The sequence below is a fragment of the Choloepus didactylus genome, chromosome 3 (genome assembly GCF_015220235.1).
Source record: "Choloepus didactylus isolate mChoDid1 chromosome 3, mChoDid1.pri, whole genome shotgun sequence".
Classification (NCBI taxonomy): domain Eukaryota; kingdom Metazoa; phylum Chordata; class Mammalia; order Pilosa; family Megalonychidae; genus Choloepus; species Choloepus didactylus.
Window position 1 is genome coordinate 57,050,109 of NC_051309.1, and position 24,701 is coordinate 57,074,809.

Genomic DNA, 24,701 nt, shown 5'->3' on the forward strand with positions numbered 1-24,701 from the left:
TGGATGATTGTATGGTGTGTGAATGTATTTCAATAAAACTGAATTTAATAAAAAAAAAAAAAAAGAAGGGGTGGGAGGGTGGGGGGCAGAAGAGGTTTTTTTCACTCCTCCAAAACTGGGAAGAGGTGACAGTGGGAGCGGGGTGGCTGGGCAGGTGCTTCTGGGCCTTGGCAATGGGGATGCAGGGCTGTAAGGCGGCTGAAGCCCCTGGCACTCCTGGGCCGTCTGCTGGCTTTGGGGGGCTTCCCAGTAAGATGAGGAGTTAGAAGCCCCAAGACGAGGGCTGCTGTGCTGGCAGCTGTGGGTGGCCCCGTCGACTCCATCTCTCCCTGGAGGCCCAGCTTGGGGGCCCATTGGGCCAATGTGACAGGAAAAACAGCAGATTCTCCACTTACGCCATCTCCAGAGGTGGAGAGACCAGTCAGTTACTAGGATGAAACAATTTCTCGATTGCATTCTGGTGGCTGAAGGCCCGCATGGAGGAGGCACAGTCAGATTGGTGAGCGGGGCTCAGGGCGGTGGAGCCCTCACAGGAGAATGCACCAGAAGAAGCTCCTCTTCTGCTGGTCAGGTATGATTTTGACTCCCTGGTTGCTGCCCTGGGAGCTGTTGCCTTCCAATTTTTTGTCCATCTTTGCTTTGATGTCCCTTGCAAGAGTGAAAAACGCATTCTCCACTTTGATGTTGGCCTTGGCACTGGTCTTCATGAACTTGATCCCGTAGTCCAGGGCCAGCTTTTCTCCCCACTCCTTGGACACCTGTCTCTTGTCGTTGACGTCACACTTGTTCCCAAGGATCATCTTTTTGACATCAGTGGAGGCATGCTCCTCAATGTTCCGGATCCAGTTCTGGATGTTGTTGAATGACTTCTCATTGGTGATGTCGTACACCAGCATGATTCCCATGGTGCCCCAGTAGTAGGCCATTGTGATGGTCTGGAAGCACTCCTGGCCGGCTGGTGTCCTGTATCTGCAGTTTGATTCTCTTGCCATCAAGTTCTATGGTTCTGATTTTAAAGTTAATTCCTATTGTGAGATGAAGGTGGAGTTGAAGGCATACTCGGAGAAGCAGAACAGGACACAGGTCTTCCCCACCCCCAAGTCCCCAGTCAGCAGCAGCTTGAACAGGTAATCGTAGGTTTTCACTGTATTACACTCTCTGGTATGGCCCCTTTAGTTTCTGTTTTGACTGTTTTCCCCCAGGCTCTGGGGTCTGAGTTTTGAAGGGAAGGCGGGAGTAGAGGTGGCCCCACCTCCTTCCTCTTAGGGAAGATAGACCCCCTAAGGAGTTATCTTCTGCATTTGAATTACCAGTTTGTCTCTCTGACTCTGTTATCTCCACCTCTGTCTGGGTCAGAGTGCTGCGAACTGAAAATGGCTGAGGCTGTCTCCACTGAGCCACGCAGGTTGAGAGAGAGAAAAAGGGAAAGAAAGCCCCCTTTCAGAGCCAGTCCATGGCCTCGAGTTCCATCTGTCAGTCAGAGACAGCACTTGGTCTTCTGGTCTCCCTTTCCCAGGACACAGGAGTTTTCTGGCTCTTTAAGATCAGTCATCACTAAAAACCTCTGTCTGCTTGTTAGGGGTTTGTCTATGTTTGTGCTTATATTCAGCAGTTCACATTTGTTAGTTAAAACCCCAGTTGGAGCTAGGCTGAGCTATATTTGCTTGCTCCCCACAGGGACTGCTGGTTTCTCCCACAGCGAGGTCTCATAGCTCAGCCTGCCATGGGTGGGGAGGGGGCTCCTGGCATGGGTTCACAGTTTTTACTTACAGATTTTATGCTGCAATCTCAGCCATTCCACTGAATCCAGGTTGGCATACAATGTGTGGATAGTCACGGTTGTCCCCTAGCACTTATTCCAGATTATTTACTAGTTGTTCCTGGTTGTTTGTTAGTTACTCCAGGGGACTAACTAAATTCCACTCCTCTCTATGCTGCCATCTTGCCTCTCCCCCTGAACATAGTCTTGTATGCGGTACATAACAGATTCAAACCAGCACACATGGCATATAATGGCAAGTGCTATGGAGTAAAACAAAGTGGGCTGGGAGTATGGGGTATGGAAGGGAGTTGCTATTGTAAATTGAAAGATCAGAAAAATCCTCATTTATAACGTGAAGGAGCGGCCATTCAGTTATCTGGAGGAAGAACATTCTAGGCAGAAGGCATTAAGGCAGAAACATGCATGGTGTGTCTGAGTAACCATTAAGCCAGTGTCGCAAAGAAGCAGATAAACGAGGGGGAGAGTAGGAGATGAACTCAGAGAACTGGGTTGGGTGGGGGTGTAACTTGGTTTGGCAGGACCACTATGTTCCATTGTACTCTTTGTCTAACCCTGCTTCAGTACCACACTGTCCTAATTACTAAAGCTCCAAATTAGTCTTAATATTTCATAGTACAAGTCCTCCAAACTTATTCTTTTTCAAGAGCATCCCAGCTTATCTTTAGCCCTTTCCACTTCCATATAAATATTACAGTTTGTAAGTTCCACAAAAAAATGGAGATTTAATTGGGATTACATTTATTCCATAAATCAATAAGGGATTAAGATTTATCATTTTAGCCCTATTGAACATTCCAGTCTATGAACTTAGTATATATCTCCTTTTATATAGGTCTTCTATAGTATCAGTAGCTTTTTATAATTTTCTTTGAAGATTTGTTTCTAAATTCATAATATTTATGCCATTGTAAATGGTATCTTTAAAATATCAATTGTGTTTGTTTCTGAAATAGAAATAATTGATATTTATAAATTGATTTTTGCATCCAGCAATCTTACTAAACTCTCTTATGAAGTCAAATAATTTATCTGCAGATGCTATTTAAGGTTTTATTATTGCTGTTTCTTATTATCTTCAAATAAGGTGGACAGTCCTTACACCTTTTATTACTTTTTCTCATTTATTGAGCTGGCTAGGGCCTTTAATAAAACATTGACTACAATGGTTGATAGGATTCTGGATATGTATTTTGAAGACAGGGCCAATAGGATTTAGTCACAAATTGTATTTAGGCTGTGAGAGAAAGAGAAGAATCAAGGTCAAGTCCAAGGTTTTGGCCTAAGCAATTGGAAGGATTGCATTGCCACTTCCTTCAGGCATGGCCAAAGTTTTGTCATTCATATAGTGCAGGGAAATTAAATGAAGGGTGGGGGAGTGCTTACTGATACTTACTGTTAATGATCTTTCTTACATATTTTAGACTGGTTTTCTACTTTTGAAATACCTCACTTCAGTAAGGATTTAAACATTTACAAATGCTCTCATTGAGGGTTTGATGTCTGGCTTCTTCTTCAGTCACTGCCCTCTTCAGGGAGTAATTGTCTGAATATAAGCTGCAAAGCCTGATTAAAATCCAAACCAGATGCAAAGTATAAGAGTTCCAGGTCATTCTGGATGGTGGAGCAAGACATTTCAGGGCTCCATCCACCCACCAAAGCTTGAACAACCAGCAAAAGCTGGCAGAAACATCTTTCTCAAAACTCTAGAAAATGGTTAAAGGACTGCAGTAATAAGAAGAGTACCAAATTAACAAAAAGGCTACTTAAAACTGGTAGGATCTCATTGAGCCTTGGCTGACTCTGCCCCCACCCCTCACTGGCTCAGTATGGAACCAGCATGCAATCCCAGTATGGATTCATGGTCCCAGTTCCTGACAGAGCAGAGTGACCCTCATGTACATACTGGGAGCATGTAGGTCTGGCCCAATCTGTCTGGTGGTGGCCTGAGGAACTTGCCATCCCAGAACTTTCACTGCATGTAGAAGGCAGCATATACAATTCTCCTACAGAAGGCTGTAGAAGAGCAGTCAAGTTGCGCTGCGTAAGGCAAAGGATTGCTGGCTGTAGGACAAACAGTGTAGTGTCCTGGACCATGAGGAGACTGTTTCCTAGAGAACAGGGGACATTTGGAACAATGTGAAATGGGGAATTCCTAGGTCAAATGTGCATATACAAAACAAGATGCATGTTTAGAAAGGTTCAGGTAGGCCCCTATGCTTTGGCCTAGGGCTATTCTCTAAACTCGTTGTATAGATAATTCCTGAAGAAGAACATTTATAATGAGTCAATCTGTAAAGGCTTGTAAAGGTGTTTTCCTTTTCCTCCCTTCTTCCTCCTCCTCCTCCTCCTCCTCCTCCCCCCTCCTCCTCACCTGGCATTCAAGGAAAGTACTGTCATAACACTAGGTAGATACAAGCTTAAGGAACAGAAGCCTCAGACTCTAAATTCCAGATATTACATATTAAGATATCAAAATGTCAAAGTTTCAAAGAAACAGGAAGCAGTGGTCCAAGCAAAGGGGAAGATGAAAGCATTAGAAACCATCAATGAGAGGACCAGAACTGAGACATACCAAGCAAAGACCTTCAAAACTAACCCTAAATATGCTCAAAGAACTAAAGGAAAACATGGACAAAGAACTAAAGGAAATAATGAAAACAATAAATGAATACAAAGAGAATATCAAAGGGGAATGGAAATGGTGAAAAGGAAACAAACAGCACTGAAGACAACAATAACAGAAATTTAAAATTTCCTAGAGGGGTTAAAAAGCAAATTGGAGCTAGCAGAGGAAATAATCAGAGAACTTGAAGATAAGGCAATTGTAATAATTCAGTCTGGGGAGTAGAAAGAAGAAAGAATGAAGAAAAGAAAACAGAACCTGAGGAACCTGTGGGACACCATTAAGCATACCAATATACACATTGTGGGAGTCCCAGAAGGAGAAGAAAGAGAGAAAGGGGCAGAGAGAATATTCAAAGAAATAAGGACTGAAAACTTCCCAAATTTAACAAAAGACATGAATATACACATCCAAGCACTCAATGAACTCCAAACAGAATAAACCCAAATAGATCCATACCATGGCATATTATAATCAAACTTGATTGACAATTCTGTTTTCAGAGAATTCTGAGAGCCACAAGAGAGTAGCAATGTGTTATGTACAAGAGAACCTCAATAAGATTAGGGCTGATTTCTCATTGGAAAACATGGAAGCAAGAAGGCAGTAGGATGATATATTTAAAGTGCAGAAAGCAAAAAATGGCCAACCACAAATTCTATGTCCCATGAGACTGTCTTTCAAAAATGAGGGACAGATTAAGAAATTACCAGATAAACATAAGCTGAGGGTGTTTGGGTGAGGGTACCAAAATATTGTAAATGTGATTAATCCCACTGAATGGTATGCATGGGAGTGGTGGAGATGGGAAAGCTTATGCTATATATACATTTCCACAGTTTAAAAAAGAGAGCAATACAGCAACTAAAGAAATAATGTCAATTAAATGCAATACATGATCCTAGATGGTATTTAGTAAAGGAGGGGAAAAGGCTCAAAGAGACATTGGAACATAAGAAAAAACTGGAATACAGACTATGAGCTTTATATAAATGTTAAATTACTTCAACTTGATAACTGTACTTACAGTGGTGTGGTAGTTTGGAAGCTGTATGTACCCCAGAAAGGATCATGTTCTTTTAATCCATTCCTGTGGGTGTAGGCCTATTACAGGTGGGACCTCTTGAATAGATTATTTCAATTGAGATGTGACCCACCTGATTCAACGTAGGTATTAATCCTCTTACTGGAGTCCTTTATAAGAGGATAAAACACTTCAAGATGAAATTAAGATTAAGAGAAGCTCACAGAAAGAACCCCAGAGAAGCTGAGAGGAAGCCAGAAGCTGGAAGCAACAGACCTGAGAGAGAAGGACCAGCAGACACTGGGCATGTGCCTTGCCATGTGACAGAGGAGCCCCAGATCCACAATAGCCTTTCTTTGGGGAGAAGGTATCTTCCTGTTGATGCCTAAATCTGGACATTTTCACAGCTTTAGAACTGTAAATTTGTAAGCTAATAAATCACCATTGTTAAAAGTCAATCCATTTCTTGTATGTTGCATTTTGTCAGCGTTAGCAAACCAAAACAGGTGGTTACATAAGTGGATATCCTTGGTCCTAGGACATATACATAGCAGTATTAAATGTTCAAGGAGAATGATGTACACAACCTATGCTCAAGGGTTCAGAGAATGGATAGACAGATAGATAGATAGATAGATAGATAGATAGATAGATAGATAGAATGACACAACAAATATGGCACAATTTAATAATCAGTGGATCTGGGTATCTGGGGGTAGGGGTATATTGGAGTTCTCTGTATGGTGCTTGTATTATTTTTGTAACTGTCCTGTAAGTTTGAAAGTATTTCATAATAAAAAGATTTTTTTAAAAAAAGTTCCCATTCCTCTACTGTATTACTTTATTAAAAGATATTTATTAATTCATTTGCACTATTTTTATAATAAAAATATATATAGAAAAAAACGAAACCAACAAATATGGAATAATTTTCCCTCCAGTCTCAATCTTTCCTCTTCCCAATCCCCACACACTCACACCCCTATCTTGTTTTGCAATCTTTTCCCAAATCAGGTGACTGTAAGAGAGATTCCTACCCAGGAAACTTGGGCCTTGCAAGGCCTTTACAAGCAGCTTCTCTGGAACACTGTCATAAAAAGGCTAGCCACATTGCTGGTGGGATTAACCTAAGATTAGGGAAGAAACAATGCAGGAGTATCTCATGCAGAAGACACCCTGCCTCATTTTCCTACCTGGAAAGCCAATTTGACCATCCTTTACCACGCGGGTCTTAGGGCATTGGGAAAGCCTTAGATGTCCTTGCATAAAGTGGCAAATCTCAAAAAGCTAGCACATTTAACAATCTAAAGGATTGTTGAGGCCCCGTTAGTTTATCCAACCATTTTCCTGATGTTTATTTGACATACATGTACAGTATCTCTGGGGTAAGAAAAATGAGTCCCCCATCACTCCCCTCTCCCACCCTTCCAGCCGACACCCAATCTCTAGAATGTAAGCTCCGAAAAAGAAGCACACTGTCTTGTAAGCCCCTTTTTCTTCAGGGTCCAGAAGGTCCATGGCATATACAGGTGTGCACTTTTTTTTCTTTTTTTTTTTTTTTTTTTTTGGCATTAACATTTTGAAAACTTTTTTTAAAATTACCTTTAAAAAAACTAAATTTTAATTTATAGTACAGAACATCAATATTGATTAAAATCGATGAATCAAGAACTAGCATTGTCACTACATGGATGAATTATCAGAAGAAACAGCTGGTGGAGTATTAAGCCTTGCCTCTCAGAGCAAATCTTCTTAGTGGGGAGGGGAACTGCTGTTGTCTAAATATAATTTTTACCACTGCTTTATTTTTGTATTATGTTCATTTACTTTGGTGATTTTCAAAAAGAAAACCTACTTTACATGTTTAAATGAGCCACATTCCCAAAATCCTATGCAACTATTCATTTATGTCTATCATCTGCCTTCTTTATTCACAAATACACACATTCATATTTATATAGCTGTTGGCAATCATTGCTATGTATTTTACAGTTGGCTTTTTTCAGTTAACATAGTTTCCGTTATAAAGTCTTCTATGCTTCTACAATCTGTAGGCATTATCATGTTATACTAATGTTATCACGTTAAATTCTGACTGATATTCCAACGCGCTGCCGTACCATAACATAGCTAAAATCCCTAAAATGGAATACCTCCGTTTTTCCATTGGAGATAATGCTGCAATGAAGGTTTGCAGGCACGTGGTCTTGTTTGCTTCGCTCTTTTGTTTCTATTGAATCATATTCAACAGATCCTTGTGTCAATGGAGGGACAGAGAGCTACAAGATATAACCAGCGTGATCTAGACCGGGAACTGCGCAGCCCCGCGGATCCTCCACCCTAGAGAGAGGCCGGGGCGGGACCACCCGCGTCATCGCCCCCGCGCCGCGTCACCGAGGTCGTGCCCGCTTCCGACCCGCTCCTGAGTGGCCTCCCCTACAGCTGACAGGCGGGTGGCGCGGGCGCTGGGAGCGCGGAAACCTGGCGCGCCGGTCATGGCTCCCTGGGCGGGGGCCACGCTCACCACGCTGAGCCCGCTACGTGCGCTGTGGCTCACGCTAGCCGCCGCCTTCCTGTTGGCCCTGCTGCTGCAGCTGGTGCCGCCGGGCCTGCTCCCGGGTTACGAGGTTTTCCAAGACCTGATCCGCTATGGGAAAACCAAGCGCGAGGAGTCGCTGCGTTCGGCCGCCTTCCGGGCCTTCGGTATCCCCAAAAGGTAACCACGCCTGGGTGCGAGCCCCGGCTGCCTAGGCGCGGAGACCCAGGGGCGCCCGGCTCTCCGGCAGCCGGCAGGGGGCAGCAAAGGCGGGCGCGGGGCGGGCGCCGACCAGGTCCGGAAGGCCGAGACGGGCATCCCTGGCGCGGCGCTGCCTCGGCCCGGCTTCTTGGCCCTGCTCGCGTTGGCTTATTGGCCCTGCGGACTGAATGCCCCGAGTGTCCGCGGACCCTGAGGGAACTGAACTGCGCGCACTTTCGAAAGCGCAGGAATGTGAACTTGTAGCTGCACGGGGGAAATGGCAGCGCATTCGAATTTAGGTCTTGTCCCCAGGCGGCAAGTGAAAGTTTCCTTTGTCCCCAAATTGTCCTCTGCCACCTCCCCTGCAACCTAGGGACCCATAATCAAACTTGCGGTCTACGGAACTCACTTTTGGAAATGAAAGCAGGTCCGCCCCTCGCCCCTCTGTTTTCCGATTCTCGCAGGACAAAATGGGGAGACGCCGGGCATCACCTGGGCAAAACCTCCCACTCGGGCATCACCTCTTCAGCCGCCTAACCCGCACCGGGACAGGTACCTGGAGAAGGTGGCCCAAGATGGCACATTTTAGGCAGGCCCGATCCTGAAGCTCTGTTTGACTTTCAGCAGACTTCATGACCAAGTTTAGATTTGCTCTTGTCTTTCAATGAAAGATAAAATCGTCAGGGATTAAATAGAATTCTTTCAGAAATTATGACGTTAGCGTTTTCTTCTTTTTTTTTTTTTTTTTTTCCTTAAATTGAATTAAGAACATCAACTGGGAAGAGTATAACCAAACACTTTCAGATGGTAAGAATATAGCAGTGTCTTTCAAACTACCTTTAAGATGGGTGGTGCGTCCTAATTTGGCATTTAGGAAGGAATCTGGAGGAATGTGATACAGTTTTTGATGTATTGAAACACCTGCTTCAGGTATTATTGCTTAAAATTCTTAGGCAGTGCACAACTCGGCAGGTGAACTCACTGCCCTCCCCCCTATGTAGGACCTGACTCCCAGGGATGTAAATCTCCCTGGCAACAAGGGACATGACTCCCTGGAATGAATCTGGACCCGACACCGTGGGGGGATTGAGAACATCTTCTTTACCAAAAGGGGGATGTGAAATGAAATGAAACAAAGTTTTAGTGGCTGAGAGATTCCAAATGGAGTCGAGAGGTCACTCTGGTGGGCATTCTTATGCACTACATAGATAACCCTTTTTAGCTTTTAGTGCAGTGAAATAGCTAGAAGTAAATACCTGAAACTACCAAACTGCGAACCCAGTAGCCTTGACTCTTGAAGACAGATTGTATAGCAATGCAGCTTACAAGGGTTGGCAGTGTGATTGTGAAAGCCTTGTGGATCTCAGTCCTTTTCTCCAGTGTAAGGATGGATGAATAGAAAAATGGCAACAAAATAAATGAAAAATTAGGGTAGAAAGGGGGGGCAATTTGGGTGTTCTTTTATACTTTTATTTTTTATTCTTTTTTTCATTTTTTCTGACACAAGGAAAATATTCCAAAAATAGATTGGGGTGATGAATGCACAACTATATGATGGTACTATGAACAATTGATTGTATATACTTTGGATGATTGTATGGTATGTGAATATATCTCAATAAAAATGAAAAAAAATTCTTAGGCAGTGCAAACAGCAGAGGGGCTAAGTATAACGTGGCTTCTGAAATGTAGATAATGCCCAGTTTTGACTGCTGGAGTAAAAATTGTCAGGTGTTAATGAGAAGCAAGAACTAGGCCATTCTGAGGAAAAGTCAAGAGAATGAAGCCCTGCTAAGTAGTGGTCCCATGCTAGCCAAATTGGTTGAACCTATTTTTAGAGACTCTTTTAAGTGGAAATTACCTGTCATCCTATTTTTAGTCAGTTTTGATAGCAGTATTTCCTTTTCTATATAGCAGTGGCATTCCTGGATTGTCATTTTTTTAATGTTTCAAAGTGAAAATATTTCTTAGAGAATGCTAGTTCTAGCACTTTATTTTCTAAATCCTCCAATGAAAAGGCACATGTAAAATCCCTCTATGCACCTGTTTCTCTGAATCCGGTACTCCAGCTGTTACTACTCAAGTCTGTCCTTATATAACAGCCAAGAAAAAGACTTGGTACTTTTCCCTTATTCATAGCTATAACAATTGGTTCTCTTTGGGCTTCTTGTAATTTCTACTATATTATGAAATAACTTAGGCTATTTTCTCCTCCCAGAATTCTAGAGTAGACCCTCCCATGGTCTTCATGGGATGTGGTTTTTGTTTTTTGTTTTCTAAATTTGAACAAGCATTGTTTTAATATTGGAAAAGCAGGACAAATCCAGGCCAATAATGAAAGGCATTTTTATTGAGACGAAAAAGGAGCACTTGTGTCACAGTTGGCAGGGTGTCCAAAATAATTAATAGACATATCACTCTCCTTTTTAACTTTGTACACCTGTTTATATGAAACTGGGGGTAGGGGAGTGGTTAGAGTTGGATGGAGGTCAGAGGCTACAGCCTGTTTTGTGCTTGTCTGTATTTTCCAAATTGTCCTCAATGACAATGTGCTTATCAATTTTATCAATTAAAAAAAAAAGCAACACGTGTTAATGGCCAAGGAACACAGACAAAAGATTTTATTGGTTTTTAAATTAATAGTAACCATCAACTGTTTTTCATACAAGATGACTAATAAGCACTCTGTATGCCTTTTCTCATTTATTCCTTTCAACAGGCCCATGAGGGAGATGTTACTATTACCTATTAACAGATGTGCACACTGAGGCTTAGAAGAGTCACTTGTCCAATAGTGCAGTGCTAGAAAGTGGCATGGGTGGTACTTGAACCCCACCTGTCAGAATTTAAACCCTGAGCTAGTAACTACTGGCATGTCTTGGGGAAGATTGTTCTCCATTTGAAGCTGAGGCATGAGTAAGGGATTAAATAGGGATGGATTTATCCCCAGACTGTGGCATTTAGTAATATCTTGGTTAATCCAAATTTGAAAGTATTTGGTGGTCTTAGCCTTGGTCCTTAGATTTAAATATTTTCCCTTGTTAAAATTTTAGCAGTATCCTTGAAAGTGAAAATACACCTAGAGTTTTTACCTTAGAAATAGGCAGCTGTAAGTCACATTTTTGCACACAAGATAGTGCTCAGATAATTTTATTTGGACTTATTTTTTCCTAAGGCAGGCAAGAATAAAATCTGAAGTCAGCTAATGGAATGTTTGTTTCCATTACCTGGTCCGGTGTCCCCAGAGCCCAGAGCAGTGCCCGCCTCACAATAACCTCTCAAATATCTGGTAGATCAAAGGAGTGCTCACTCTATGTCAAGCCCTGTGTTATCATAAGGATCACCTTATGCCTGCTACCAAGGGCTTACAAAACAGTGCTACAACTAAGAAAAGTGCCAAGGGAGGAAAAAGAAAGAGAATATCTAAAATGGAAGGAAGTCCCGTGTTTAGGTCTGCTTATAGAGTTTTGAGCTGCATCTTTAAAAAAGCAAGAGATGTGATTTGGTATTAAGAAAGAAAATGTTTTCTACAGAGTAAAATCGGGTAAGCAAAACAAAAGAGACAGAATGTACAAAATAGTGGAAAACAAAACAATCTGCCTGTAAATCAAAAACAAAACAAAGAAAACAAGGCACAAATCGAGTCCAGGAAGATGTGGCGTAGCAATTTATACACAACACACTTGAATGATTTGCTTGACTTTAGGTTTAATATAAATCAGTATGAGTAAGAGAGAGCCCAGAAAAGCAGGTTCAGGCAAGCCTAGGTTACATGAATAGGGCATGGTGGTGTGGTTTTAACTTCAGAATCATCAAGGCTGAGGCTGGAGCCAAGTGTTGCCACTTACTGTGTGACCTGGAATAAGTAACTTAACCTCTCTGAGCCTCAGTTTGTTCATCTGCCACTTGAAGATAACCACATAAACTTCATAGGATTGTTTTGAAGATGAAATGAAATAAATTTACCTGGCTCCACTCTGCAACCCCCACCCTCCCACCCTATTCCCCTTTCTACCACTAGATATTTATTCTCTACCTAGTTGCCAAAAGGATCTTTTTAAAGCATTAAGTTATTATTAGCTCAAGTCAATCCTCTGCTCAAAGGTTCCCCATGCCACTTAATAAAAGCTGCTGGCCTTTCAAAGTTCTGTTTCCTCTGCCTAACCCCAGCCCCACCACCTCACCTCCTGCCACGTCTCCCCTTTGTCAATCCATGCCTCGAACACCCACCCCAGAGCCTTTGCTGTTGTTGCTTCCTCTGCCTAGAAAATTCTCCCAGAAATCCAAATTCTACCCAAAGTCACTTCCAGAGAGGCTGTCCCTGACCACCCCTCTATAGTTACCTCCCCTCTGCACTCTCTTGATTCCCTTACCCCACTTATCGCCACTCAGTGTCATATTGGATGTCTGCAGGTTTAGCTGTTTACTGTCTAACTCTCCACCAGAAGGTAAGCCTCATCAAGACAAGGACCTGGTCTGCTTGCTTCCTGCTGTGTCCCTGGCTCCAGCAACATTGTCCAGCACATGCTAAGTGTACCGTACATACCTGTGAGAAGATGGAGGAGGCAAAATGGCTAGCACAGAGAAGTCTGCCCCTCCCCTGTCCATGGCAACCTGCAGAGAAGGGTGCTGCTGACTTCCACCCAGCTCTGTGCGGTTCATACCACACCTGCGTGCAGTTCTGGGAACTGTGCTTGAAGACTTCAGAAAAATCCTGGCGTGCAGCCAGAGGCCACCAGTGGTGGAGGGTGGGGGTGGACAGGGATTGACCCTGATGCATGAATTTTGGAGGAAATTAGGAAACTAGGCCTTTGAGCCTGGAGAAGACCAGAATCCAGAATAGTGGCTCTCTTCAAATAGCTTAAGAGCTGTTCTGTGGAATTAAAATGAATCTTGCTCTGCGTGGCCAGCGAGGGCAGCTCTAAGGATAGAACTGGCTAACATTAGTTGGGAGAAGGAAGTGGTTTGCTGAGGAATGAAGGGTCAGAGTTAGGTCATTTTTCTCAGACAGGATTGTGGGCGTGGTCTGGGGAGCTTCGAGGTCTCTTACAAGCATGTTCTGGATTATCTGGAGCAGCCCCTGAATTTATGTTTACTTCTCTTTTGGCTCTAGGTGGTCTTACTTTAATTGTCATGGACTAATTAGAAAAGGAGGGAGGTTAATATATACGTGATGCACTGAAGATGGGGAAGGCCAAATGACCTCAGGGCACACTGTAGAGGCAGAAAGGTTTTGAATTGGTTTGAATCAGGAGAAGTGAGGAAAGTCTAAGTAAAGGGACCTCAAAAGAACCTGTGCCATAATAGGGTGATTTCATTTCAGCAGATCAACATCATCGTTCACATTAAGTCAGCTGTGTTGATTGTTTGAATCTTATTGGTTTTGTTTGTATTTAATTTGTGAATTTGCCAGTTGCAAAATAGGTACTTAGTTTTATGAGAGTTATAAGTATAAGGAGTTGATTGCTGCCTAATTTTTGTCAATTTCTGTCATATTATAATAGTCATTTTGGTCAACACAATCTAGAAAAACATTGCGTTAGAAGACCTTTAAGGTTTCTTCCAGTCCTGAGAGTCTGTTGTGCAAATCTTGAGCAACAATTGTGTGGCTATTGCTGCAATAGTGCTTGAGATTAAGAAATCTTTCACAGATTTAGCTCGTATTAGCACTGTGGAGGTTCTCTCTGCCTAGGTCTGTGGTCCCTTTTGAAACTTGAGCCCAGTCCTATTACCCAGAGATAGAAAGGGATTGCTAATTGACCCTCCAACTAAGTATGACAGGGTCAATTTTGTTCTTGTTAACCTCAGACAGGCTGGTTTCTTCCTAAGAGTAAAATGGTCTCATCAATTCGAAAGTTTTTAAAATCTGGACACCTGCAGTATTCAAGTTCTATTAAAAAGCCAAGCTGTACTTTGGAAATGGGGGAAAGAGATAAGGAAACTAAAACTAATCTTCCTGCATTACAGGTTAAAGTGGATCTACCCTGATTACTGCTCGAATTGTTTTCTTTTGCAGGTATTTTTCACACTTCTACATCATCTCAGTGGTGTGGAACGGCTTCCTGCTTTGGTGCCTTAGTCAATCTCTGTTCCTGGGAGTGCCTTTTCCAAGCTGGCTTCATGGTTTGCTCAGAATTCTTGGAACCGCACAGTTCCAAGGTAATGTTTCTCCTGGCTAATTACAACCATTACATCCTGTTCCTTTCATTCCTGTCTGCAAGGAAGCTGTTCTCAGCATTTCCTTAGATTCTCCCAGGCTCCTTCTCAGCCAGGCCTGGCAAGAGGAGGGCGAGAGCACAAAGAGTTTGCATGGTTCATAGCGGGATGGCCAAAGGGATGTCCCCAAGTCCCTCACCGAGATGATGGCAGAGCCACAAGTTAGCACTTTATCTTCTGCTTCTCAGCCGGTGCGCTGTGCTGTGCTCAGACTGGCAGTCCTCCCTCGGATATTTTTAGTACTGTTGTTAAATTTATAAAGAAGTCTTTATGCTTAAGGGGAAAAGCTTTTAGGATCCTTCAGGTTTGCCTTGAAATATCATTTACCTGGTTCCAACCCAAAATCATGTCTCAGAACTTCAGAAACTTGACAGAAAATTGCTTTTTGGTAGATACGTAAAAAGGTTTGTTATGCTGGGAGATTCTAAATAGTTATTGATCAGATGATTACAAAAGAGCCTTTAAGTTAGCCTTCCTGTGCTTCAAATAGAGTATACTTAGAATAAGTTTTAGAATAAGAAATTGAAGATGAAAATCATGAAGTGGCCTAAATTAAGGTCAGACAGAATTAGAAACAAATGTTCTGGCCCTATCTCTGTCCTTTTGTCCCAGCAGCCAATCCACTGGCTCCCCAGGAACAGGCTTTTTCTGTATAACCAGAAGACCTTGTGGAAAAGATGACAATCCCAAGGGAAAACCCATGCATATCTCATCTGGGAGGAGAGGATACTTCAGCGAATCCCACTTCCTATTCATTAAACTTTATCTGTTCATTTGTACTGTGGGAGTGGTAGATTAGATTTTTGGAATGTTGGTTTTAAGGGGTTTTATTTGGTTGTTTATTTTAACCTATTTCTAAAGAGTAAAAACTAGGTTTCAATTTATTTAAAATACAAAAACAGGCAAAGCTAATCTACACTGATAGAAGTCAGTATAGGGGTTACCCTTGGGAGGGTAGGGGGCAGGGGGTAGTGACTGGAAAGGAACACAAGGGGGTGCTGGTTGTGTTCCGTTTCTTACTCTGAGTACTGATGAGATGTGTGGAATGGGTGTGTCGTTGTAAAAATTCATTAAGCTATATCCCTATAACGTGTGGGTGTGTATATACATACATATATATGTGTATGTGTGTGTGTGTGTGTGTTACACATTAAAAAACTAAGTTTTATGTTATTTTAAAAACCAGTATTTCTCCTGACTTATTTTGGGGTGAATGGGTAGGAGTCCAGTAGGAAGGTAGATGCCAGGACTCAATGTTCCCCCAGTAGTATACTTTTTTTTTTCTTTTTTCATGGGAAAGAAATGCATAACTCTTCCTGTCTCTGTTCCTGTTTCCCTCTCTGCCTCTGTGGGTACCTCAGTCTCTTGTCTTCCCTGATCCCAGCAATCCCATCAGATGGGGTTGCTCAGAGATCATATGGGAACTCCTAATGATCATTTGCACATGGGACCAGAAACCCACAGAGTGTGGGTGTGAGTGCACAGACCCCTTTGTGGTGATGTCCCCACAACCTGGAGGCTCTCACCTAATGAAGAAGAGTCAGTGATGTGGATTTGTTCCAGCTCTGACAATAACTTACTGTGAAACCTTGAGCCAAATTCCTGACTTGACTTGGCCTATTTTCTCATTGCTAAAAAAAAGGAAGGCATTAGACTTGATGGTTTCTAGGGCCCTCTCTGTGTTCTAATCTTATTTAATACTCTGTTTAACAGTAGGGAAAAGCATAACTTTGGATTAGTCCTGGAAGAGGGATGCTGAATGTGTTGCATTCTGAATTGTAGGGGGTGAGCTGGCGCTGTCTGCGTTCTTAGTACTTGCATTTCTGTGGATACACAGCTTGCGAAGACTCTTCGAGTGCTTCTACATCAGTGTCTTCTCCAATGCCGTGATTCATGTTGTGCAGTACAGTTTTGGACTTGTTTACTATGTCCTCGTTGGCTTGACCGTGCTGAGCCAAGTGCCGATGGATGGCAGAAACGGTGAGTGGTCCCTGCCTTGCTCAGAGCTCACGGATTTGAGTCACTGGGTATGTGAGACACTCTTCAAGTATTCCACTACACATTATGAGAACTTTGAAAGTAGGAGACATGCTCAATCCATTTTGTATTTGAAGAGTTTAGACTCTAGTAGTAGATTTTAAAAAGTCAACATGCCCAAGAATATATGCATTAACTTTAACTGCTAAAATCTTAGAGATACCAATAAGCAGTAATGTCTTCAGTAAAGATAATGAAGTGTAAAATATTCAGGGGCTTGGGTTGAGGATTAGGAAATCGGGTGTATGGTTTCCTGAAGGGATTGAAGTCAGTGAAACCATGTGTGTTAATCTGTGGAGAAGAAGGGAGTCTGCTCAGGAAATGACCAAGAAATCCCCAAGAACAGGAGAAAGGGTCAGCCAAATAAGTTGCTTCACAGAAGACTCCGTCACCCTGGGGTGCATGTGAGTGGAGGTGAGTGTGGGAGAGGGGAAGTTGTGGTACAGATTAAATTATAGACAATAAGGAGGGGCTGGGCTGGGCTCCTGGTGAATACTTGACTTGAGATGAGAATAGGAAGCCATTTTGTTGCCATTTTGTCTTGTGATTGCCCCATTTTAACAGCTCTTCTTCAAGTGAAGCAGTCTGAGGAGAAAGGATGAAAGAGAATATAGTAAATAAGAATTGTGTTCTTAACATTTCTAAGCCCTCACTGCCAGGAACGGGGAAGCAAAATCTTTTCTTTGTTTATGAAGAGAAAATGGAGTTGTTTTTTGAAGGGAGGAGAGGGTTGTTTTGTTATCTAAAATAATGACTATCATTTTCTTAAAACCAATACATGCTTATTATGATGAATTAAAGTCATTTTGGGTGATTGAAATGAGTTTTTTGTGCTGAGTTTAACTTGACCTTAGAGCCTTGGTATCCGTCAGCCCAGACATTGTACAGTAGGTCTTTCTCATGACTGTTTTCTCTTAGTCCAAGGCTCCACACCCAAGCAGCCCTGTCCATCCCTGTAAAATGAAAGTGAGATCTAGATATTTCCCAACACTGCCATGAGCTTCCTCCTCAGGTTTCATTTCAGTGTCAGATTGCCCCTTGAAAGTCCTCTCTCTGCTGCTGTGGTACAACCTCAGGCCTCTTTGGTCTGAGGAATGAGTTTAAAGTAGGACTTATTGACAGTCTTTCTCAATTCATTAATTATTCATCTGTTCTAGCCACTCAGCTAGCATCTCCCCTTCTAATTCTTCTGAACTTAATCAAGTCAGATATTCCATCCTTTCCTTCCTGGTGTATGGTGCTTGGTTTTCGACCCAGAAGAGGCTTTCCAAAGAACCTCAGTAACCCACTAGTTTTCAGTCAGTTAATTCCTACTGGCATTACATGTCTTTTCTGGAGTTCCCCTGCTGGCTGGACCCCAACTTCTGCCTCCCCTCCTGTTAAGGAAAGGCAGCCGAGGTACCCAAGTAAATTGCTTTCTAGACACTCCTTTCTGAAGCTGTTTTCTCTTTCACCTACTTGTTCTTCAAGAGGGTGCCTAGGATTACTTGGGACAATATGGAGAAAGCTGGTGTCAGTATCATTGAGAGAGAATGCACTAGGGCATTTGCCAGCAGCAGGATCTGATAGAATATGGGAACATTGGGAGATGGGCTTGAGTCTGAGTTCTGGCTGACTTAACCTCTCTGAGCTTCCAAACTTTCCTCTGTAAATTAGGGACATATACCAATATCACTGAGTTGTTATGAAAGTAAGAAGAAAGAATCAATCTGTACACTTAGTCCGGATCTTCACGTGTTCTCATCTTTGAAGTCTCAGGTCAAATGTCACTTCCTCAGAGAGTTTTCCCACAGTCACCCTCCCTTACATTTTCTTTTCTTCAGAGTTCTATCTCTAGCTGAAACTATCTTGTTTATTGATTTGTTTACTAGATTCTGTTTGTCTCTCACTGCTAGAATGTAAGCTCCATGAGGACAAGAATCTTGCCTGACTTATTCACTGTTTTATCTGTCATGGCGATAACAGTGCCAGGCTCAACAGATACTCAATAATAATTAATTAATACATGAATAATTAAATACTATATAGATTAGACCCTCAGGAAATATGAGCCTTTCACCTGCCTCCCCTTTCCTGTATTATAACTGTAGACTTACTCTTACAGATTCTGTTTCCCTCGGAGTTAATTTCCCTGCATTTGGACAACATAGGGATTTGAATTATCAGAACTTGCTTTAACTTTTAATCTTATAGTGATTTACTCTCTCTCTGTTTTTTTAAACAGTTTTATTCACACTCCATACTGTTCATCCAAAGTGTACAATCAATGGTTCTCAGTATAATCAAAGAACTGCGATTATATAGTGATTTGCTCTTAAAGCCCTTCAGATTTAACATGGTATTTTTAATATTTTATTTTTAACATGTAAAAATATAACCTTTTAGTAAAATGGCTAAACCTAGTAAACATTAAGAGACTAGTAGGTTATATATATAGAATAAGTTTTTTAAAGAAATTAAGTTTGGTGGATTTTTGTTAGTCATTACCTAGGTGCACATTTGGAATAGAATGTTCCTTTGGTTCTCTTACTTGAATCAACTTCACAGGGGCTCCCTCTCGGCTCCAGGGCCTAGGCCCTTCCCCATGGTCAATGGGCAACTTTGTTTCTTCAATCATGGTAGCCTGACTGCTTCCTGCTGATCATAGGAAAGTCCTTCATTTGCTTTTCTGAGGCCAGCATTTTGTTCTTCAGGTCCTTATATGGCCCACAGTCTTTCCTTCTTCCTGGTAGCCAGAGAAGAAAGAGGAAGTTGATACTTGGAGTGATTCTACTTCTGAACCTAAATCTCTCTGACTAGGTTCTCTCTAATCAGAAAGGAACACCATTTTACTTTTTATCTTGCAGTTTACATTTCTCTTCTTTTGACAAGTCCCACTCTTAGCCTTTAACACAAGTGATTTACTTCATTGGCCAGAACCATTATAGTCAACCTTCAGGGTCTCCCTTGCAATGGTTTAGGATGGTAGCTCTGGGAACGATTTCTTTAGAAAGTATTTTCCTGACAGTAGAACATAAAAGGAAGAGAACTTAAAGCCAGGCTTAAATACAGAAGCACTGAGTAGTCTCATTACACAAGTATAGATCACAAGAGGAAAAGGCAGACTGAACTTTGTACTTGAAGCATTTGAAGCAAAGGAGAACTTGTGAATATAGAATTCTCTGCCAGGGGCCAGTGAAGCTGCCATGGCGGAGGAGCCTATCTCTTTTGTGGTGTTCTCCTCTCTGTATTTGGGAAATTATATCAGGGTAATTTCCTATAGCCATCTGGCACAAACTAAGTGGATAACTGTGTTCCACACTAAGGGACTGTATGTTTTTTGTTTTTTTTTTTTCATTTTCTGAGCCTCTGAGTTTTTGCAGAGTTGGCTAATAAGATAATTCTTCTATCTGTAGTCTATGTAATAGGGAAAAATCTACTGATGCAAGCACGGTGGTTCCATATCCTTGGAATGATGATGTTCATCTGGTCCTCAGCCCATCAGTATAAGTGCCATGTAATTCTCGGCAATCTCAGGAAAAATAGAGCAGGTGAGATATCTTTTCAAGCCGCTGCATGTGGATTTTAACCCTCAGAACTTGGCCGTCCATGTTCCTTCATCCTTTTTCTTTCCTGCCCTAATTAGTTGTCTTATTTGTCAAGTATTTGCTTTTGACAAGATACCTCTTCTGGGTCTTCATCTTCCCACCTGTAAAAGGAGAGAGTTACACCGAAAGATTTCTCTGATCCCGTTTATCCTTGACGTTCTGTGATTCTATTCTGTGCTTACCTGTTGGGACCTGCACTGCACAGATGTGTCTGATCAGCATGTGAGAGTCACTAGTGTTTCCATGCTGACTTAGTACCATCCCAGCCAAAGTAAAAAGATGGTTTTTTAGTTAACTAGTGTAGATTTATCACAGGAAAATTTTTCAGTTAGTTATGAAGTATTAAACATGTAATTTATAATATTTAACATTTATCGGGTGCTTATTTTGTGCCGGTCCCTGTTCTGAATCCTTTACACATGATGTCATAATACCCACATGAGATGGATACATTATTATCCTTATTTAAAGATGAGAAAACTGAGGCACAGAGAAGTTAAATAACTAATGAAAAATTACACAGCTGGTAAGTGGTAGAACCAGGATTTGAGCCCATGCATTACTGGCTTTGAGGACTGCTGGAAAAACTAGCTTTCTTTTTTGTTGATAATATAACCTCAGGATGTGACTTTTTAATCTGTATTAGATAGACCTTGGAAGTGTGACAGGACTGTTGTTTGCACACAGATGTGGGAAACTCTTTTCTAAACAAAAGTTTTAATAAATGATTTGGGAAATGAAGTGGTAAAATGTTCTTTTCAAATATATGCTAATGAAGTATTCTTTTCAATTTCAGGAGTGGTCATTCACTGTAACCACAGAATTCCTTATGGAGACTGGTTTGAATATGTTTCTTCCCCTAACTATTTAGCAGAGCTGATGATCTACATTTCCATGGCTGTCACCTTTGGATTCCACAATTTAACTTGGTGGCTAGTGGTAACATATGTCTTCTTCAGCCAGGCCCTGGCCGCTTTTCTCAGCCACAAATTTTACGAAAGCAAGTTTGTCTCCTACCCGAAGCATAGGAAAGCTTTCCTGCCATTTTTGTTTTAAGGTAACCCAAATCATGGAGAACATAAACTAGATGACAGGTTTAATTCCTAAGGAAAACAAAGTCTAGAGACCAAAGTACAATTTCTGCAGAACTGTCTGAAACTCTCTGTTCCGTTTTTATACCCCAAAGTCGTCACAGAATGAGCAAAGCAATATCCTTTGAGAAAATGAATCTTCAAAGTGTCTTCAAAGAAGAAATACTTCGAGCAGACCTGGGATTGCTGTGTTTGCTTTCTGAGATGCTTTATAAAACAAACCAACTGAGGAAAACTATAGGAAATTCTTCCAAGTTGCTTCAGAAGAAAACTAACCAAAATAAACAGCTTCAAATGTAACACACATACACAAAAGAAAAGATAGAATAATTTAGGGCTGTGATGGTCTGTTAGGAAAAAATTAACTGGACTACATAATAAGTAATATAGTAGGTGCTCAATAACTATTTCATTTCAATAAATAAGCAGAATAGCCTTTGAAAATAACAATATATAATATTACACTGATGGTTTCAGAAAAAAGTTATTTGTTGGAATTACTTTATACTCGCACATAGTACCACAAACTTCTCCAGTATTACGTAAATATCAATAGTCATTCCTACCTGTTTTCCTCTCCAATCATAGCCTAACAGAAAGTTTTGAAGCCTCTTTTATTTAATACTTTGACATCCCTTTCAAGGAAGTATCTTGTAATGAAAGCATCTGAAAATAAAATATTTTTGTATTATGCATAAAAAGCCTTCATGAATAGGACTGACATATTCTGGATTGGTAATGCTATAAGGATCATTCATATGTAGTTATTCAAATTGGATTAATGTCTGCCTGAGTTTAGTTAATAGCATGAATCTGACAATATTTAGTAATAAAGTTTATACTTAAAAGAGCTACATTAAAGAAAATACTAGGCATTTCCCATGATTAAGTCAAAGGGCAATAAATGCACAGTGTGAAAGAAGAAAAACAAAAACTTGAAAAAAAATTCTATAGCCTGAGCAGTACAGCAAATCTGAACATTTGAGCAACATAAGATTTTCCGGCTTATTGGCTAAGATATTAATTTTATTCATTTTATGCAGATTTTGTATTATAATCTACTAAACATTGGAAGTTTTGTACTAATATGTACCATAGTATGGGGGAAGGAACCTTGTTATTAACCAGATACATATCAAATGCACAGTGTAAGAATCCCCCCACCACCACACACACATACCCATCCATGGAATAAAAAAGACTGTTAAACTGAGATTCTTTTTAACCCAACTTTAAATATATGCATATCAAAGCACATTCTAAAGTTATCTTATTACAATAATATTTCTGATGTAGCATTTTCTTTGCCATCAGTCAAACACCACTTAACTAAGATTAATCTATTGCTCAGTCTGTTCAAATAAATGACATATTTCACTCATATAAAATTTGCCATCCTCAGGACTGGGACTCAGGAACAAAACTCGTTCTACATTGGAAATGTGAAGCATGTCGTAGTTTGGTCCTAATTTCTACACAAATATAATAATTTTTAATAGCAAATTATTTGGGAAAAATTATATTTTACTTTAGTGTGCAGTTTTATACTTAGGTTAGACTAGGGATTTGGCTGATAGCCTCTGATTTCATTATACTTTTAAATAAATTAATAGAGCATCCTGTATGAAGAGCCATATCAGGGGCTGTGAGAAAGCTTTCCAGTTTCCCAATCCCAGTTCCTGCTGCCTTCACTGTCACTCACCCTTGCTTCCCTTTCTCTTACTTCCTTTTCCTACCTTTCCCAAACATTGCATTGCTAGCTGAAGGTAAAAGGGAGTAGTGAGGTCATCCAAGGGGTTGAGAACAAAAGAACATGCATGGCCTTGGTGAAAGCCTAACCGATGGAGAATAATTGAGAAAGAGCTGTGCTTGGAAAATCAGAATCATCTTTGTTTTTTATTAGTGAAAATATACCATATCCCTAAAGGGAGAGCACCATAGAGAGTCTATAAATTCTTCTCACAAGCCAGAAATAGCTTGTGGGTAGAGATTCGTGATTCTTCTGTCTGTTGGTTGAATAACCTTACCCTTCATTTTCTGTTACTGTAAAGCTGGGGAACTGATACCGAACTACCTCATAACAGCATTCCCTGGATTAATTACTGGCTGCGTAAGTGTGCTGAAAATAGACTACTTTTGTTAAGTTTTAGGCTCATCCTATATACTAACAGTTGCTTATGGTGAGCTTGGATTATTTTGGCTTTACATTTTGTATTACGTTTTAAATTTGATGAGTGATTATTGCTAGAATTCCCATCAAAAAAAAAATGCCTTTGCAAATATGTTTGTATGTAATTTCATACTCAGTTTAAAGATGACTGGAAATGTGCAAAACTAAAAGTAAGTGAAAACTCAAGAATCACTGATAAGTAATGTAGCTCAAAGTGAACTGATACATTAAAGAAGACCTTAAAATAGTGTATCAGCAAGTAGTTTTGTTTTTTTTTTGACTCCTGTAACCTATCTAACCAATGTCTACCCACTCTTTCACATTGCTTATCAGAAAAATCATTCACCTGGCTTGTATAAACATTTTATATTAGTCTGACCTTCCCAAATTTTTCTGGTAAGTGGACAAGAAGCAGTGGAGGTGACAGTTTTCCATAAATAAGGTAGCTGACTCATATTTCTTCATTTTCATCAAATAGCCATGACCTCCTAGAAAGCAATGTGTTCAATCATCTAAATAAAAACTATATAGAAGAGCTGCTCTATGCATGTAATTAAGAAAGTATAATATTGGGCCTTGTTTTAATTTCCTAGACTGCTAAAAGCAATATACCATGAAGTGGTTCGGCTTGAACAATGGGAACTTATTCACTTACAATTAAGAGTCTGGGAAGATGTCCAAATCAAGGCATCTTCAAGGCAATGCTTTCTTCCCAAAGACCAGCTGCTGGCGATCCTTGGTTCCTCTGCCACATGGCAAGATACATGGCGGTGTCTGCTGGTCTCTCCCTTCCCTTTGGGTTTCGTTGATTTCAGCTTCTTGCTCCTGTGACTCTCTCTCTGTATTCATCCCATTTATAAAGGGCTCCAATCAGTGGATTAAATCCCATCCTAAATGAGGTGGGTCATACAGTAACTAAAGTAGCCTCATCACAAGATCCTACTTACAATGGGTCCACCGTCACAGGAATGGATTAACTTTAAGAAAATGTTTTTTCTGGGGCACATACACTTCCAAACCACCACAGGCCTCTTCCTTCAAAAAGACTGAACGCTTGAAATTCTAAGAGAACACAAGTTTAGTCGGCATTTCTAAACAAAAGGACAAATCCTCACTCCATTTCTCTGGGTAAAAGCTCATAACACGTGTGCTGTCCTTCACAGCACCTTTCTACAAATTAAAAAGGCATCACTTTAGGAATCAGCCCTATGATAGCAGGCTATGCACCTTGAAGGACACAACAGGCAGCTGCTGCTGGGGCTGCATCTCAATAAGCAGAGCTCAAGATGGATCTCAACCTCACGTGCCCCCTCAGCCTGGGGTCCTTTGTGCAGCCTACAAACTGCACAACCTTCCACAGAGACCCTGCTCATCATGCTGCCTCCATGTCTGCAGATTCTATTCACTCCTAAAAAAACAAGACTGATTTCATG

The 24,701-nt window shown here is 41.1% G+C and overlaps 1 protein-coding gene and 1 pseudogene across 1 annotated transcript; one reads left to right on the top strand and one right to left on the bottom strand.

Annotated features, from left to right (window-relative positions):
- Positions 1-453: 453 nt before the first annotated feature.
- On the bottom strand, positions 454-7,805 carry LOC119530260 (annotated as a pseudogene).
- A 12-nt stretch (positions 7,806-7,817) lies between these two features.
- Positions 7,818-23,512, top strand: SRD5A3 (steroid 5 alpha-reductase 3). The gene is made up of 5 exons (XM_037829836.1): positions 7,818-8,146; positions 14,184-14,326; positions 16,166-16,363; positions 19,816-19,950; positions 20,804-23,512. The coding sequence occupies exons 1-5, from the start codon at positions 7,926-7,928 to the stop codon at positions 21,061-21,063; spliced, it is 957 nt and encodes a 318-aa protein (XP_037685764.1). The 5' UTR covers positions 7,818-7,925; the 3' UTR covers positions 21,064-23,512.
- Positions 23,513-24,701: the final 1,189 nt, after the last annotated feature.

Coding starts and splice junctions, on each gene's coding strand:
- SRD5A3 (XM_037829836.1), top strand. CDS start 7,926: ATGGCTCCCTGGGCGGGGGCCACGCTCACCACGCTGAGCCCGCTACGT. Junction 16,364..19,815: donor GCCGATGGATGGCAGAAACG/GTGAGTGGTCCC, acceptor TTCTATCTGTAG/TCTATGTAATAGGGAAAAAT. Junction 19,951..20,803: donor TCTCAGGAAAAATAGAGCAG/GTGAGATATCTT, acceptor TTTCAATTTCAG/GAGTGGTCATTCACTGTAAC.